A 19119-nucleotide genomic window follows, 5' to 3' on the forward strand; every position below is an offset into this window, starting at 1 on the left:
AACAAAATGCCTAGGTGCAGACATCATTCAAAAGTTCTCAAGGAGCTTTATCCCAGTGCTGTTTACCGCAAACCAATCCCACAATCCCAAAGGCCGTCAAAGGACGAGACATGCACAGTTCGCATCTCACTGGCCAGGGTTGCTTCTGCTCTGTATTTGCAAAGGTCAATGCTCCTCTCCTACTTCTCTCCACTCTCCTTTTCTGGAAACTGGTTGAACGCCCAAGTTGGTGTGGTCCTTCATTGATTCTATTGTAGTTTTTATGTTGTGGTGTTACTGAGTCTGACAACAGGACAAAGAATCTCAGGGTTGAATATGGTGATATATATGTATTTTGATAATAAATTTACTTTGAACTTTGAAGCTAATACAACTTGGGTGCAGAATAAAGTCATCACTATTCTGCTCAATTCAGCCTTGCTGTTTTGGCTTTGAAAGGGAGTTTGGGGGACTGCTCTACCAGTCAGTTAAGCACAGCATAATTAGTAAGTCATATAGTTCACTCTGCACCTCTTAAGTGCCCAGCACAGTTTTGGGCCCCTTATCTAAGAAGAGGCATGCTGGCTTTGGAATGAGTCCAGAGAAGATTCACCAGATTGATCCTGGGAATGAGGAGCACTTGATGGCTCTGGACATGTTATAGCAGGAGATTAGAAGAATGAGGAGAGATCTCATTAAAACCTATAGAATATTGAAAGGCCGAGATAGAGTGGACGTGGAGAGGATGTTTTCTGTAGTGGAAGAGTCTAACAGCAGAGGGGACAGTCCAAGAACAGAGATAAGCAGGAATTTCTTCAGCTAGAGAGCGGCTCCAGGTATATTTAATAGTTTGACTTTAAGTTATGTAGCTGCTGAGGCTGGATTTAAATTCAGAATGGCAAATAGAAAATGTTGAGAAGTCTCAGCAGGTCATTCAGCATCTGTGGTGGATCTGGCTGCAGTGGATCCATGGCACCTTGCCATGCCATTCGCTCTCCACAAAGTGTTGCAGAACCGCCTTCCTGGCCGTTGGATCTCACTGCTGATCTCATCTGGCCCGTCCACTGGAGCTGACTTCACAGGCTAGGACAGGCATATCCCTTTCTCACTGGTATTGGTCCTGCCAGCTATTCTCACTTGGTTTAGCTCGCCTGTCAAAGTGGTGTAACCTGGGTGTGGCCGCTGTCGCAATGCAGCTACTTGGAACACCATAAGACATAGGAGCAGAATTAGGCCATTCCATCATGGCTAAATTAATAACCCTCTCAACCCCATTCTCCTGCCTTTTCCTTGTAACCTTTGACACCCTGACTAATCAAGAACCTATTAACCTCTTCCTTAAATATACCCAATGACTTGGCCTCCACAGCCGCCTGTGGCAACAAACTCCACAGATTCACCACTAAAGAAATTCCTCCTCATCTCTGTTCTATTCTGAGGCTGTGCCCTCTGGTCTAACACTCCCCCCACCAAACCATGGCGCCCCTGAATCTGAATCTGAATATGAATCTGTAGGTTGCTTCTGCTGGCCTTCTGAGGGCTGCTACGTGGAAGCAGATTCCTGGGTTTGGTGAGTGAGACAAAAGACACTGACTATGAATAAGCACCTTAATCATTTATATACAGACAGTAAATGATTTGATGAAACATTAAGTCCCTCCAAGTTATGCAAACTACAAAACTAAATATCCAACAGATAGATACTTAGCTAAGAGTGCGAATCCGGAGCAAAATTTCCCAATGGCTCTTCAGCACTGGTCGCAGCCTCAGTGTGACGAAGGCCCTGTGGATGAAAGGAAAGAGGCCAAGCCTCCTGACGTACTGGTCCTATACCCCTGAGGTGCCTGAAGCTGGACATTGGTGCCACGGCAACACGAGGCAACCAATGGGAAAGAGCTGCTGAAACCCTCAAACAGGCCGATCAGTGACTGGCACAGTAGATGGGGCTTTTGACCAACAAGTAAACTACCCCTCCCCACATGACAAGGGGACAATCGTAGAGCTGATTGTTTCTCTCTTCCTAATTCATGGCACCGTTATTTCGCAATGCTCAGAGTGGAGACGGTAATTGGTTTAATGTTGTCACAAGTACCAAGATACAGTGACCAGCTTTTGTTTGAGAGCCCTCCAGACAGAGCATTCCATACAGGAAAGATATCAAGGTAGGAAATAGGGAAACAGAATGCAGAATAAAATAACACACGCAAGATGCTGGAGGAACTCAGCAGGTCAGGCAGCGACTATGGAAATGAATAAACATTCGACATTTCAGGCCAAGGCCCTTCTTCTGGACTGAGAAGGAAGGGGGAAATTGCCAAATTAAAAATGATATGGGGAGGGGAAGGAGGCTAGCTGGAAGCTGACAGGTGAAGCCATGTGGGGTGAGTAGGAAAGATAAGGGGCTGGAGAGGAAGGAATCTGATTGGAGATGAGGGTGGGCTCCTGGAGAAAGGGAAGGAGGAGGGGACCCGGAGGAAGTATTATATTTACAGAGAAAATGCAGTACAGGCAGAAAAATTAAGTGAAGAGTCACAGTGAGGTAGATTGGGAGATCAAGTCTGTCCAATGATGCTTTGCATTTCAAGGGGGTGGGGATACGGGAATTCTATATCCGTATTGAATCCATCAAATGAGTAAAACTGAGGGAAAATATTTTGCATTGTGATTCTTTGAATATTGCTTTGAACATTCAAATGTTCTTTGAACATTAGACCTTCATTTTTTGAATAATTAATTTCTGTATATTGAGATCAACAAGGGTTTTTTGTTAAACAACTTTCCTTTTCTTTCAGCCCAGTCTTTGTAAACAGTCATCATCACTATTATGTGCCGTGTCATATGACGTGGATGATCATGGTCTTTCCATGACCATGATTGTTCTTGGCATATTTTTCCACCGAAGGGGCTTGCCATTTCCTTCTTCTGGACAGTGGGTCTTTACGAGGCAGGTGACCCTGCAGGCATTATCAATACTCTTCAAAGATTGTCTGCTTGGTGTCAGTGGTCGCATAACCAGGATATGTGATACACATCAGCTGCTCATACGACCATCCATTACCTGCTCCCATGGCTTCACATGACCCAGATCCGGGGGGGGGGGGGTGGTGGGTGCTAAATAGGTGCCACACCTTGCCCAAGGGTGACCTGCAGTCTAGTAAGGGAAGGAGCACCTTACACCTCCTTTGGTAGAGATGTATCTCCACCCATTGTAAACGGTAGCTAATTTTATCAAGACTGCATTTTCTGTCAGTTGGCCATATATTGGATAGAAGTTTTCCCAAATGTGAATTTTCCACCACATTTAATGGCAATAAACTATAAGTGTAACTATGTGTTTAAGAGCCAGATAAATATGCGGAGAATGGAGGAATATGGACCATGTGAAAGCTGCAGGAATTAGTTTAATAAGGTGTTATTAGCTTAATTAGATGCAACAAAGTGGGCAAAAGGGTGTGTTCCTGTGCTGAACTGTCCATGAATGATGGTTCATAAATCAAAACTGATTTATGATTGTGACGTTGACAAACTTAATTGTTGTTGTTCCTTTTCGTGCCACGGAGCAGCATTTTTAAAATGTCTTTAGCATCTGATTAGCTCGACATTCAGCCCAGCATGGATGTGTGTGTAGGCCTCTGTTAGTCTCGATAGACCATGGATTTGCGCCTTGGAAAGTTTCCGGGGCGCAGGCCCGGGCAGGGTTTTACGGGAGACCGGCAGTTGCCCAAGCTGCAAGTCTTCCCTCTCCATGCCACCGATGTTGTCCAAGGTGATGCACCATGAATAACTCTGAGACGTGGGTTAAGGTAGGCTTTTATTGGCTGGAAGAAAGCACAAGCAGCAAGTGACCATCACACAACATCCTGGAGGAAGGGTCTGTGCCTCCAATCGCCTTTATACCGGGGTCTGTGGGAGGAGCCACAGGAGCAGTCAGCAGGGGGGACACCACACAAGGAAAGGGCATTAGGACCCATACAGCTTGTTGGCGCCGGTGTCGTCGCAGAGCAATGTGTGGTTAAGCCTCAGCCAAGGCTCAAACTAGCGACCTTCAGATCACTAGACGAATGCCTTAACCACTTGGCTATGCACCAACACAAGCATGCAAAGAGCTGGCTGGATTCGAACTCGGGACCATTTGCCTCGAAGTCTGGAGCTGATGCCACTACACCACCAGCCAGCTAACACACTTAGCCACTGTAAATTGGTTAAAAATAAGCAGTCACAAGAAGAAGGAATTGAACCATTGACTGAAGCATGATACCATAAGGGACAGAATTTAAGTAGGCCCTTCAGCCTCTCATTCATGTTCTCCCATTCAATAAGATCACAGCTGATCTATTACCTCACCCACATTACTTTGCATTAGCCGTGAACTCCTTTAATATCTCAAAATTGATCGCTGCTGCGAATAACGGAACCTCCACACACCACTTGGGTAGAGAATTCCCAAGATTCGCCACCCACTAGTAACAAAATTCTTCTTGTTCTCAGTCCCGAATGGCTCCTTCTTTGGAGGACTGTTTGAGAAATCTTCTGTTCAGCCATTTCAGGTTCTCAAACAAGCCTCACATTGCAGTATGTTTCCTAACACTGAAAAGGGAGTACTTTCTGTGTTAAAAAAGATGTAGACAATTATTTTCCAGTCCACAAGAAGTATACAGAAACAGTTTTTCTTCAGTTAACAAACATAACCACGGCTTCAAGTATTAGAAAACTGGAAAAAAATCATGTGACTCCTTGAATCCATTCCTCTCTTCATTATAAACACAAGAGATTCTGCAGATGCTGGAAATCCAGAATAACATAACAATGCAGCTTCTATGGAGGGGAATAAACAGTCAGTGTTCTGGGCTGAGACCCTTCATCAGGTCCCCTCTTTCGATGCTGCCTGACCTGCTGAATTTCTCCACTCATTATTACAGCTTATTGCCAGCCTCTGTTCCTGATTCCATCACGCCCTACCAAAATCTCTTGATTTATTTTGTCCTCAAAAACTTATCAGTCTCAACCTCAAGCGGGCTTCATGAGTGAGTGATGGGATTCACAACTCCCTGGGCACCTCAGTCCTGAAGTATCGAGCCTTAATCCTGAGACCATAACCCTTACCTCTGGACACTCTGCCCTAGGGAAACTGACTCTCACCATTTGTCCTGTCAAAGCCGGGAAGTCTTTTATAGATTTGAATGAGATCAGCAGTCATTCATTTAAACTCCACAGGACAGACTGTATCATTGCAGGCAACGTGTGCAGTGTAATATCAAGTGTTAGGAAACACAGGCATACTGTCAGTTCGGGGTTTTGTACTGAAAGGCTTAAAGAATAAGTCGAGGAACAATTATTTACTTGAATTGCAAACTCACACGGAATCTTTAGGGATTCATGCACAGAGAAACAGGGATAAAGATGTGGAAGGTTATAGATTCTGCAGCAGTTGAAAATATTGAGCAACACACACTAAATTCTGGAGGAATTCAGCAAGTCAGGCAGCATCTGTGGAGTCAATGCTTCGGGCTGAGACCCTTTGTTAAGAGCAGAAAGGAAGGGGAAGAAGCCAGAATAAGAAAGTGGGGCTTGGGGGGGGGGGGGGAACGGACGGACAAATTGACAGGTGATAGGTTAGACCATGTGAGGGGGAGGGTTGGTGGGTGGATGGGGAGGGGAAATAAAGTTTAAAGATTGGAGGGTGTATGTGGAAGAGGTAAAGGGCTAAAGGAGAAGGATTCAAATAGGGGAGGAGATGGATCATGGAAGAGAGGGAGGAGGGAAAGCAGAGGGAGGTGATGGGAAGGTGAGGAGAGGAGAAAGGGTGAGAGGTTAACCAGAATGTATAATAGAAAAAGTGAAAAGGAGGGAGGGGGGGGGGAGAGGCTACCAGAAGTTGGGTAAAATCCAGACAGAATATGAGATTTTGCTCCTCTGACCTGAGTTTGGACTCATTGTGGTTGTAGAAGAGGCAGTGGGCGGACTTGTCGGAATGGGAGTGGGAAGTCGGATTGAACTGGGAGATCCTGCCATTTGCAGGATAGAGTTGCAGATCGAGGGAACAGGCCCTTCAGCCCACGGAGCCATGCCGACTTTCAGGAACTCATTTTTACTAATCCCATTGTATTCTTCCCACATTCCCATCAACTTCCCACAGATTCTCCCCCTCAAGTACATACAAGGGACAGTTTACAGTGACCAATAAACCTACCCCTCCCCCCCCACCCTGAGCCTATGGTTAGTGAGTATTGAGGGAAAACCCATACACAGTCATGGGGATAGTATGCAAACACCACAGAGACAGCACTGGAGGTGAGGACTGAACCCACCTTTCTGAAGCTCTGAGACGTCAGCTCTGCTGGCATGCCCTCTGTACTGATAATAAGTGTCTAGTGACTGAGTAGAGAACAAACGATGTAGATGGAGAACAAAGACCCGAACAAGGGAGATTTCTAATTAAGGAGAAGCTGCTTCAGTAGTTTTAGCTGCAAGTAATTACAACTAATATGAATATATTTAAATTATTTTTCATCTACTTGAGCTAAAGCAGTATATATTTTCTGAGTCTGCCCAGCAAAGCTTAAAGAAGTATTAATGACTCAAATATATACTTATCTTAACTCCTTCAAAAGAGCTGAAAGAGATTAGCTTTATTTTTCAGAACAGAATGTGAAATGCATCGTATGTGTTAAATCAAATCAGCGAAGATTGTGCTGGGAGCAATCTGCAAGTTGTTGCCAAGCCTCACTACTTGTTAATCCTAGCCGCATGCCTTTTGGAATGTGGGAGGAAACCAGAGCACCCAGAGGAAACCCATGTAGTGACAGAGAGAAAGGTACAAGCTCCTTGGCAATAGCAGTGGAAATCAAACCACTTTGGTGGTCATTGTGCTAACCATTCCTGGTCAGCATAGTCTGAAAACACCTCTCTGACCTTTTACCTTTTGCAACAGGATGGCCTCCCATCTCATGCAAAGCACTGGTGTTTCCACTCAATGTTTCAATTCATAACCTTCTTTCAGGGACTTATTTTTCACTAGCAATCTGTTAAGATAGGCACAGGGAGCTGATCACAGATTGCAAGGTCCCATCTTTGTGGTTATCAGGACACTCATGGGTACGTTCACTGGTTTCGCGGGTGGATTGGATGGACTTTAGCAGAGAGATCAGCGGGAACTGGGGCCAAATCAGAAGTCTGGAAGTCAAGGCCCTTTGGCTGGAATCCCGGATCTGTGAGTCCACGGGGGTAGTCGAAGGCCCAATATCAGCATCCAAGTCTCTGCATTCGCTGGAGGCTGAGGAAGACAGCCTACCTTGAGGTTAGAGGACTGTGTATATGTCTGAGTGGGAGGGAGAAATGAGGTCTTGTCCTGCTGTTGTTGTTTTGCTGCTTAATGTGTACTTAGCTGTGTTGGTTGTTAATGCAACTGACACATTTCACTGCACTTTTCAATGTGCATGTGATAAATAAAGTTGATTCTTGAATCTAGAGAGGTCTGACTGAGTTATGGACTGGAGAACAAACTCAAGATCCAGCCAGTTTCTGTTTTTATGTAATCACTTGGAGGATGTTCTGACAAGACCAGTATTAATTGTGACTACTTGCCCCAGGAGTTCAGAACCAGTCTCGTAGGTCAGTCTAGAATTACATACAGGCGAGACTAGTTCCTTCCCTGGAATAAACCAGATGAACTTTTACCTCAGTCTGTTACTGCTTCTGTTGCAAACTTTTGGCTCCAGGTATACTTAGTAGCTTGACTTTAAATAATGCAGCTGCCGAGGTTGGTTTGAATTCAGAACAGCAAACAGAAAATGTTGAGAAAACTCAGCAGGTCAGTCAGCATCTGTAGTGGAAAGAGGAACACTGATTCACCGAGTGTTTCCAGCATTTTTTTTTTGGTCAGGTTTTCACCATCTGCAGGTTTGTATCGAGATTACATACCTGCATCAGTTTGACCAAGGCTCTGCATGCCGGCCCGTACTGTTGGCTGTGACATTCTGCGCAGATGTACTGCCTGGTGGCATTTACAACCCCCAAAAGAATGGCCTTTGCGCTATGGGCTGAGAAACTGCCACCCCGGCCTGAGTGAGCTCCTACAGAAAAGGAGGCCAGAGAAAACAGGGAGGAAAGTTCTGAGCATAATAAGACACAAAAGCTGCTTTGAACATTGTAAAACCTGAAATGCTTAAGCTCCACAATCAATCAATCCTATCAGGTTGCCTAGAAACAGTTTCCTGATTTTTTTTTCTTTCCTGGGTTTGGTGGGGGTGGGGGGGGGGGAGTAGGGTAGAGAGAGATGGATCTCCCACTCTCCACACATTCCTCAGCCAGCCGTGGACCTTCCCCGAGTCTCAGAAGGGGTTAAATGTGGTTACCCATTCCAGCTCTCTAATTTCCCACCGGAGTGCAGCAACAATTGTGTTGCCGGGCTCCATCTGCAAGCTCTATGTTTCAGAGGCAGAAATTTATTAGGACAATGGACCCAAGGAGCAGAACAGCACTAAACCCTCCCCCCTTCCCTCCTCCCTTCACCTCAAGCGCCACATGCTCGTGCTCTGGGGAACCCTTTATCACTACGAGCTCTCCTGCAAGCATCTCAAGGAGTATGATGAACATTCTCTGATGATGTAATTGCCACTGGCATTTCCTCTCGTTGGTGAATTATTAAATTACTTGCAAGGATATATTTCTCAGTAACATTAAAATCACCACCTAGAGAATTGTTGGAAATTGTTAGCAAGTTCTTAATGAATAGAATCTTCCCTTACTTGGCTTTTCGTTCATCTTCTTTTCCGAAGTTCGGGCAACCATTCCGCCGCGTGCAAAATGGCTTAACGCTTCAGGAATTTGCCTTTTCCGCAGGAAAGCCTCGGGTTCTCGCAGCTGTTAAGAAAACGGGACAGGGTTTTTGAATGGTGGTGCTTTGATTGTTTTAGGATGAGGGGGAGCCCTGGACCAGAATTCATTGTAATGTGCTGACTTCTCCTCACCTCATATCGTCTACCCCTTCACCCTACCCCAACCCCCCCCCCCAGTCACGTGTCTACTATCAGCACCACCGTCCTCCAAGTACCATCTGACTCGGGCAGAACCCGCTGTCCCTCATCACATCACTAACCCACTCATCCATACCGCCAGCCAACTTTTCTCTGGGAAGATGATCTCGGAAGCACGGTGCTTTTTATCACTGTGAGGGCAGAAGAACTTGAAACTCTCTCTTTTTTAACTTGCACTACTTGGTCGCTGTAGTTCAGGGGCTCCGAACCCCTTTTTTTCAAAGCCATGTACGAATACCATTAAGCAAGGCATCCGTGGACCGCAGATTGGGAACCTCTGCTCTAGTTCGTCCATTCTAATGCCTTCACCTGCCTGGGAGAGAGAAATTATCTCTCAGATAGGGACATGAATATGCAGAGAATGGAGGAATCGGGACACTGTGTAGGTACTAGGGATCAGTTTAGTCAAGTGATGTATGTATTTATGTATTTATTTACTTATTTATCTACCTGTTTATTGAGACCCAGCGCAGACCCTTCAAGCCGCGCTGCCCAGCAGCCCCTGAATTAACCCAAACCCAATCATGGGGCAATTTGCACCGACCAGTTAACCCAACAACATCTATGGACTGTGGGAGGAAACCAGAGCACCCGGAGGAAACCCACGCATTTCACAGGGCGGACGTACGGACTTCTTATAGATGACATCGGAATTGAGCCCCGAGCTGTAATGGCGTCGTGCTAACCGCTACGCTACCCTGGCGTTACTAGTTTAATTGGTTCAGCACAACTTTGTGGGCTGAAGGGACTATTCCTGTGCTGTACTGTCCTCCGAGTGAGTTTGTTTCTGATGATTCTTAATGCAACAATGTTTGTGCCTAAGACTGGTCCCGGTTATGCTACAGTCCTAGCTCAGAGGCTGATTAAAGTTCACATGGTTGTAATAATTCATTTTGAGTTGGGTGAAGTACAAGCTTGAGTGGGTGAAAGGCTTCATTCACCATGGCTCTCACTTCAGAGTTAAATGTGTACAAAGTTCAAAGTAAATTTATTCTCAAAGTGCAATTATAGAAACATAGAAAACCTACAGCACAATACAGGCCCTTCAACCCACAAAGTTGTGCCGAACATGCCCCTACCTTAGAAATTACTCAGGTTACCCATAGCCCTCTTTTTTTCTAAGCTCCATGTACCTATCCAAAAGTCTCTTAAAAGACCCTATCGTATCTGCCTCCACCACCGTTGCCGGCAGCCCATTCCACGCACTCACCACTCTGCGTAAAAAACCTACCCCTGACATCTCCTCTGTACCTACTTCCAAGCACCTTAAACCTGTGCCCTCTTGTGGCAGCCATTTCATCCCTGGAAAAAAGCCTCTGACTATCCACACGATCAATACCTCTCATCATCTTGTACACCTCTATCAGGTCACCTCTCATCCTCCGTCACTCTAAGGAGAAAAGGCCGAGTTCACTCAACCTGCCTTCATAAGGCATGCTCCCCAATCCAGGCAACATTCTTGTAAATCTCCTCTGCACCCTTTCTATGGTTTCCACATTCTTCCAGTAGTGAGGTGACCAGAACTGAGCACAGTACTCCAAGTGGAGTCTGACCAGGGTCCTATATAGCTGCAACATTACCTCTCGGCTCCTAAATTCAATTCCACAATTGATGAAGGCCAATACACCGTATGCCTTCTTAACCACAGAGTCAACCTGCGCAGCTGCTTTGAGCGTCCTATAGACTTGGACCCCAAGATCCCTCTGATCCTCCACAGTGCCAAGAGTCTTACCATTAATAATATATTCTGCCATCATATTTGACCTACCAAAATGAACCACTTCACACTTATCTGGGGGTTGAACTACATCTGCCACTTCTCAGCCCAGCTTTGCATCCTATCAATGTCCTGCTGTAACCTCTGACAGCCCTCCACACTAACCACAACACCCCCAACCTTTGTGTCATCAGCAAACTTACTAACCCATCCCTCCACTTCCTCATCCAGGTCACTTATAAAAATCACGAAGAGTAGGGGCCCCAGAACAGATCCCTGAGGCACACCACTGGTCACCGACCTCCATGCAGAATATATCACCCTTTACTACCCTAAGATTTATTTTCTTGTAGGCATTCATGGTAGAATAAAGAAGTATAATAACCACACACCAAGGCTGACAAACAACCAATGTGCGAAAGACAAACTGTGCAAATACAAAGAAAAATAATAATAAATAATACTAAGATCATGAGTTATAGTCTCCTTAATTAGGTTATGTAATCAGTTCGGTGTTGGGCTGAGTGAAGTTACCCACACTGGTTCAGGAGCCTGATGGTTGAGGGGAAGTAACTGTTCCTGACCTTGGTGGTGTGGGACCTGAGGCTCCTGTACCTCCTGCCCGATGGCAGCAGCAACAGGAGAGTTTGGCCTAGCTGGTGTGAGTCCTCGATGATGGATACTGCTTTCCTATTTCATTGCTTCTTGCAGGTGCTCAACGGTGGTGAGGGCTTTGACCGTGATGGACTGGGCTGTGTCTACTATCTTTTTGTAGGCTTTTCCACTCAGATTTTACTCTGGAGACTTGAGTAAAATCTAGATTGACTCTCTGATGCAGTGACAGTGGGGGCGACCTCACAGGTAGACAGTGTGGTGAAGGAGGTATTTGGCACACTGACCTTCACCAGTCAGGATATTGAGATGTTAAGTTATTTTTGTAGAAAGGTGCACCTGTAATATTAGAACTTAGAACAGTACAGCACATTACAGGCCCTTTGGCCCACGATGTGCCCATCTTTTAACCAACTCAAAGATCAATCATACCCCTCCATTTTCCTATCACCCAGATTGTGGTGGAGCTGTGTTGTCCTGTTATATGGAAGATATCGTTAAGCTATGAAGGGTGCAAATAAGATGTACATGGATGTTGCCAGGACTCAAGAGCTCGAGTTATAGGAAGATGTTAACCAGGTTAGGACATTATTCTTTGAAATGTAGGAGGCAGAAGGGGAGGACTTTACAGAGGTGTATAAAATCATGAGAGGCATAGATGGGGTGAATGCTCGTAGTCATTTTCCCAGGGAAGGGGAATCCAAAACTAGAGGGTATAGGTTTAAGATAGAAGTGGAAAGATTCATATGGGACCTGCGGGACAACTTCTTTGTGCAGAGGGTGGCGTGTTTATGGAATGAGCAGATAAAGAACATGGTTGAAGCAGTTAAATTAACAACATTTAAAAGACCACACAAAATGCTGGAGAAGGTCATCAGCATCTATCTGATGGAGCAGGCTTGGGCAATACTGATATGATGGAACTTGAGGGAGCAGCCCTCATATTCTATCCGGGTAGTTTCCGAGCTCACAGCTTGAACATCATCTTCTCCATCTTCCAGTAATTTCTCCCGCCCTCCCCGTCTCTCTTTTCTCTATTCCCCGTTCTGGTTCCCCTGTCACCCCTTTTCTTCTCAGCTGATCATCACCTCCCTTTGGTGTCCCTGCTCCTTCCCTTTCTCCCACGGTCCACTCCCCTCTCCTATCAGATTCTTTCTTCTTCAGCATTCTAATTCTCCCACCTATCACCTCCCAGCTTTACTCACCAACCCCACCCCCTCCTAGCCCCCTCACCTGATCTCACCTTGGCAGCTTATACTCTCTTCTCTCCCCCCACCTTCTTATTCTGGCTTCTTCCCCTTTCCTTCCCAGTCCTGATGAAGGGTCTCGGCCTGAAACGTCAACTACATATTCCTCTCCATAGAATGCTGAGTTCCTTCAGGAGTGAGTGAGTGAGTGAGTGAGTGAGTGAGTGAGTGAGTGAGTGTGTGTGTGTGTGTGTGTGTGTGTGTGTGTGTGTGTGTGTGTGTGTGTGTGTGTGTGTGTGTGTGTGTGTGTGTGTGTGTGTGTGTGTGTGTGTGTGTGTGTGTGTGTGTGTGTGTGTGTGTGTGTGTGTGTGTGTGTGTGATAGATTTCCAGCATCTGCAGAAGAAAGACATTCAGACGGGTATGTATAGAAAAGGTTCAACAACCAATGCAATTAAGCAAGGGCCCCATGGACCCTAGGTTGGGGACCCATGGTTTAGAGACGTACAGACCAAACATGGCCAAACAGGACAAGCTTAGGTGGGCACCTTGTTCAGCAGAGGGCCCTTTTCCACTATTACTTCATAACTGCAGCTTTACGTGGGATCCTGTTGCTTACAAATCAAATGCTGATTTCCCTGCATTAAATCCGCAGTTCCACAACAGCGGCCCTTCATTATTTCTAAAGTCCACTGGGAGGCCCCGAAGAAAGCTAGAGACTGTAGAAATGCGAGCGTTCCCTGTGATTGTGTCCGTGCCTTCAGGGAATAGGAGAGGAACTGGAAATGGTTTATTATTGTCACATGCACCGAGATGCAGTGAAAGGCTTGTCTTGCATACCGCTCACACAGAGCAGATCATTACACAGCGCACTGAGGTAGTGCGAGGTAAGACAATAACGACGCAGAATGAAGTGTAACGGCTGCACTTTAGGGCAGCGCAGGAAAACAATAAAATTCAAGACCCTAACGAGGGTCGACGGGGACTTTGGGAAAAAAAAATAGGAGCATCTTGGTTTTGTAAAGCATCTTTAAAAATAACCCAGCTTCAAAGCCGAAGTCACGGAGTCAGAATCAGAATCAGGTTTATTATCGCAAATGTCTGTCGTGGAGTTTGTTGTTTTGTAGTAACAGTGCAGTGCATGATGTAAAAGATTACTGTAAGCTACAATAAGCAAGATACCCTCAGTGGACGCTTTACTGGGTATCTCCTAGCCCCCTCACCTGATCTCAGCTTATGATGTTGTGCCAACCATGTAACCTGCTCTAGAAACTGCCTAGAATTACCACTCTGTTTTTCTAAGCTCCATGTACCATTTTATAGTTGCCATTACTGATGTTGGCCTTGGCCTTGCTGGAATAGTAATGGAACCAGAAAAGCCGTAAAAGCATTTCTAGTGCTCTAATGTCCTCCTGCAAACAGCAATATGATTATCACTTTATAATTTAAAACTCAGCTGAAATATGAACCAGGGCACCAAGGCTTCACTCCCTGCTCCCCAGCTACGTTGCCATGGGATTTTCCTCTACGCACCTCAGCCGAGAGAACGGTTCCATTGACAGGTCAGCCCTGCCTTGAGAATGCATCAGAGAGTCAGCCGAGAACAGGGGTTTCCGAACCTGGGGTCTACAGACCCCTTGCTTAATGGCATTGGTCCATGGCATAATAAGAGATAGGGAACCCCTGGACTGGAGAATTGATCTCAAGTTTCTGAGGTGGAAGCTGAGCTCGGTTCCTTCAGGTTCGGGGGAAAAGCGTGATCCCCACTGAGCAACAGCTAGTAGGACTTGTGTATGAGTTCTGGCCTTCCAAACCCAGAACTTCTACTGACTGGGGTGGCAAACACAGAAGTATGACAGGGCTAACTTGTTGAGCGTGGAAGTTCATCATGAATGTGATCATCACAGATTCTAACTGTCAAAACTAGCAGAGCTTTGGGTTGGTACTACTTACCATAGCTCCACGATGTCTAGTTTCCATGGGGTGACATGGTAGTGTAGTGGTTAGCACGACGCTATTACAGCTGAGGGCTCTCTGGAGCTTGGAGCTCAAACCCGGTGCAGTTTTGTAAGGAGTCTCTGTAAGTCCTCCCTTTGGATTGCCTGGCTCCTCCTGTTTCCTCCCGCAGTCTAAAGAACTACAGGGTTGGTTAATCGGTCACTGTAAATTGCCCCGTGAATAGATTAGGGTTAATCTAAATAAACCCTTCTTGGGCTTCCAGCTGGGTACGGGTATCGACTATAATCGATGTTTCAATGACAAACTCTGCCATCTTCATCAGGGATGTGGAGTTTGTCATTGAAACATTGGTTATAATCGATACCCGTATATGCTGGAAGCCTGATAAGAGTTGATTCATCATATACACTGGGAAAGCACTATATCCTTTTTCTGGGTTGATCTGGTTTGTCAGGGTTTGGTGGGGGGTGTGGCTCAAAGGCCTGGAAGGGCCTACTCCATGCTGTATTGCTAAATAAAAAAAATAAATGGTTTACAGTGCAGGTCTCTGACTGAGGCAAGGACTTGGGTTATGAATCCCTTCATGTTATAATCTATGAATGTGTCAGCCAGTCTGGGGAGCATCAGTCCCCAGGAAAAGAACAGGCCCCAAAAATGGTGAATACAGCCCACTCCATCACAGGCAAAGTCCTCCCCACTAATGAGTACATGTACATGGAACACTGCCACAAGAAAACAGGATCCACCATCAAGGCCATGCCCAAAATGACCGCCACTACCATTGGGCAGGAGGCCGAGAAGCCTTTGGTTCCACACCACCACGTTCAGGACCAGTTATCAACCTACAACCATCAGGCTCCTGAACCAGCATGTATAATTTCAATAACCTACAGACTCACTTTCAATTGATGTTCTCAGTATTTTTCATTTGCACGGTTTGTCTTTTGCACGTTAGTTATTTGTCGGTCTTTGTTTAACAATAGTTTTTCACAAATGCTATTGTATTTCATTTCTTTCCTGTGAAAATGAAACCCAAGGTAGTACAGTATATGGCACCATCTTTGTACTTTGGTAATAGACTTACATTGAACTTTGGACTATATTCACTCACTCCTGAGCTCTGTACTGCCTCCCCAATCACAATCTCCAATGTCTGCAGCATCACTCTCTGCCTAACATTCATTTCCATTTCCTAGGTTTCAGCATAATCTAACATCCAACTTCTTATATAAAGGCTCGTTGTCCATCAAGTAGTGTGGCATGTTGTATAGCAGTTTGCGTAACACTATTACAGCGCTGGTGATCACTGCTTGGGGTTCAGTTCTTGCTGCTGCCTCTAAGGTGTTTGTACGTTGTCCCGGCGACCATGAGGGCTTCCTCTGGGTGCTCTGGTTTCCTCCCACAGTCCAAAGTCGTATGGTTATGGTTATGTTTTGGGCATCGTAAACAAAGCACACAGGGCAGACTGCAGTCTGACAAACGATCTGCGCACAATATTTCTAAGTGTGATCTATAAACACATTCTGTGTATCTCCTGACGAAGGGTCTCGGCCTGAAACGTCGACAGCGCTTCTCCTTATAGATGCTGCCTGACCTGCCGTGTTCCACCAGCATTTTGTGTGTGTTGTCTGTGTATCTCTATCCTGGACCTCACCTTTTGAATTTATTTACGTGTTCTTTTCGGAACAGTAATGAGGTGGTTAGCACAACACTTTACAGCAGCCATCTGTAACAGCGGGGTTCAATAGTCGCCGCTGCCTGTAACGAGTTTGTACGTTTCCCCCATGACTGCGTGGGTTTCCTCCGAGCGCTCCAGTTACCTCCCACATTCCAAAGATATATGGTTAGGGTTAGTGAGTCGTGAGATTGCTATCTTGGTGAGTGAAACATGTTGACACATGCAGGCTGCCCAGCACGACCTTGCTGATTTGATTTGATGCAAGACGTTGTATTTCACCGTTATGTTTTGATGTTTCGATGTTCTTGGGACTAATATAGCTACTCTTTATATTTATCTTTAAATAGACTGTGCCCAGTTTGAAAGTGGAGAATAGTCTAGCCCTCGTTTCAGCATAATGCACTATAAAGTCTCTGTGTTGTGTATCGTACAGCATACTTGTATCGACTTGTACGTGTTTAAGTGTGCCAACTATCTCCTCCCCAGCTTCTGTCTCAATAAAATTAAATCCTTCACTACACAGGACAAGAACTACTTCTTCACCTGTCTCCTTTTTACGGTGAAACCTTGTAGTTTTGACGACCCAGGTATTGACAGTGTATAACAACATTCAATTATGCCCGAGCTAACGTGGTCAAATTCTCGCTTGGTTCAACAGCCCTGAATGAGCCCACAATAGACTACGGATTCCAGAGGCTACAGAAGGTCATCCCACGACACCCTGGTGATCCAGAAAGACTAGCAAAGGTTAGTAGAAGAACACTGAGTAAAACTGGTGCATGCATTCAATGTGTGGAGCTCTGTTCTTACCACAGTAGGCACTTGCGAAGGTTTATACACGCAGTTTCTGACAGACAATTACATTTCCTTCATTCCCCACCCGCTCCACCGCCTGCCCGTCTAGTTTGCTAAAAGCTCTGACGTGATGTGATGGGTCATTCTTTAGACTGGAAGCCAATCGATATTTGACCATGAAAGGCATTGCAAATACTGTTCAGTTCAAGATGTAAACACACACATACACACACACACACACACACACACACACACACACACACACACACACACACACACACACACACACACACACACACACACACACACACACACACACACACACACACACACACACACACACACACACACACACACACACACACACACACCTCATGCCCGCGCACACGCACACACACACCCACACATCCAACAGCAATTAGAAATCTCCCTCCTTGCCTGTCCAAAGATGTTGAGACCAAATATGGCAAGCCAGTGGTGGAGATGAGCAAATTAGCTGCACAATAACAGTGGAATTTATGGCTCCTCACCAGTGTGGCACATCATTGCAATGCTTGGTCCATTAGCAGCTAAGCTGCCTGCAAAGTGTTTATAGTCTGCTGTGGGTGAAACCCGTTCCAAGGTACTGCCAGTGCCTTGGAACCTATGCGTATGTTCGCCCAAGGGCAGTGAACTTCTGGTAGCACAGGTCCCAAGGCATTGGTTAGTAACTGCATTCAGTAGGGAGAGAGATTCACTGTAGAAAGTTACACCATTCAATCTGTGCCTTCACCCTCCAGCTGCTCTCTTATGCCCCTGGGAGGAAGGGTGACGCTCCCATTGGGCGGGAAGGATGCTGTTCCTACATGGAACGAAGGGTGGTTCTTGCATTAGGAAGCAAGGATACTGCTCCCACTGGGCAGGAAGGGTGGTGATCCTACTGGACAAGAAAGATGAGGCTCCCACTCAGCAGGAAGGGTGGTGATCCCACTGGGCAGGAAGGGTGGTGATCCCACTGGGCAGGAAGGGTGGTGCACCCACTGGGCAGGAAGGGTGGTGATCCCACTGGGCAGGAAGGGTGGTGATCCCACTGGACAGGAAGGGTGGTGATCCAACTGGGCAGGAAGGGTGGTGATCCCACTGGGCAGGAAGGTTGGTGATCCCACTGGGCAGGAAGGGTGGTGCACCCACTGGGCAGGAAGGTTGGTGATCCAACTGGGCAGGAAGGGTGATGCACCCACTAGGCAGGAAGGTTGGTGATCCCACTGGGCAGGAAGGTTGGTGCACCCACTGGGCAGGAAGGGTGGTGATCCCACTGGGCAGGAACGGTGGTGCAGCCACTGGGCAGGAAGGGTGGTGATCCCACTGGGCAGGAAGGGTGGTGATCCCACTGGGCAGGAAGGTTGGTGCACCCACTGGGCAGGAAGGTTGGTGATCCCACTGGGCAGGAAGGTTGGTGATCCCACTGGGCAGGAAGCGTGGTGATCCCACTTGGCAGGAAGGGTGGTGATCCCACTGGGCAGGAAGGGTGGTGCACCCACTTGGCAGGAAGGTTGGTGCACCCACTGGGCAGGAAGGGTGATGATCCCACTGGGCAGGAAGGGTGGTGATCCAACTGGGCAGGAAGGGTGGTAATCCCACTGGGCAGGAAGGGTGGTGCACCCACTGGGCAGGAAGGGTGGTGCACCCACTTGGCAGGAAGGTTGGTGCACCCACTGGGCAGGAAGGGTGGTGCACCCACTTGGCAGGAAGGTTGGTGCACCCACTGGGCAGGAAGGGTGGTGATCCCACTGGGCAGGAAGGGTGGTGATCCCACTGGGCAGGAAGGGTGTTGCGCCCACTTGGCAGGAAGGGTGGTGATCCAACTGGGCAGGAAGGTTGGTGATCCCACTGGGCAGGAAGGGTGGTGATCCCACTTGGCAGGAAGGTTGGTGATCATACTTGGCAGGAAGGGTGGTGATCCCACTTGGCAGGAAGGGTGGTGATCCCACTGGGCAGGAAGGTTGGTGATCCAACTGGGCAGGAAGGTTGGTGATCCCACTGGGCAGGAAGGGTGGTGATCCCACTTGGCAGGAAGGTTGGTGATCATACTTGGCAGGAAGGGTGGTGATCCCACTTGGCAGGAAGGGTGGTGATCCCACTGGGCAGGAAGGTGGTGATCCCACTTGGCAGGAAGGTTG

The 19119-nt window shown here is 46.8% G+C and overlaps 1 protein-coding gene across 12 annotated transcripts in view; it reads left to right on the forward strand.

The window, feature by feature from the left end:
* LOC140734898 (transcription factor COE2) overlaps positions 1-19119 on the forward strand; it is a 318188-nt gene that overhangs the window by 239678 nt on the left and 59391 nt on the right. For all 12 annotated transcript variants that reach the window (XM_073059600.1, XM_073059582.1, XM_073059608.1 and 9 more), the window contains one exon: positions 16824-16912. In XM_073059600.1, the coding sequence (XP_072915701.1) occupies positions 16824-16912 (89 nt within the window). The remainder of the gene's footprint in view (positions 1-16823; positions 16913-19119) is intronic.

This window comes from Hemitrygon akajei, chromosome 1, assembly GCF_048418815.1.
Source record: "Hemitrygon akajei chromosome 1, sHemAka1.3, whole genome shotgun sequence".
Classification (NCBI taxonomy): Eukaryota; Metazoa; Chordata; class Chondrichthyes; order Myliobatiformes; family Dasyatidae; genus Hemitrygon; species Hemitrygon akajei.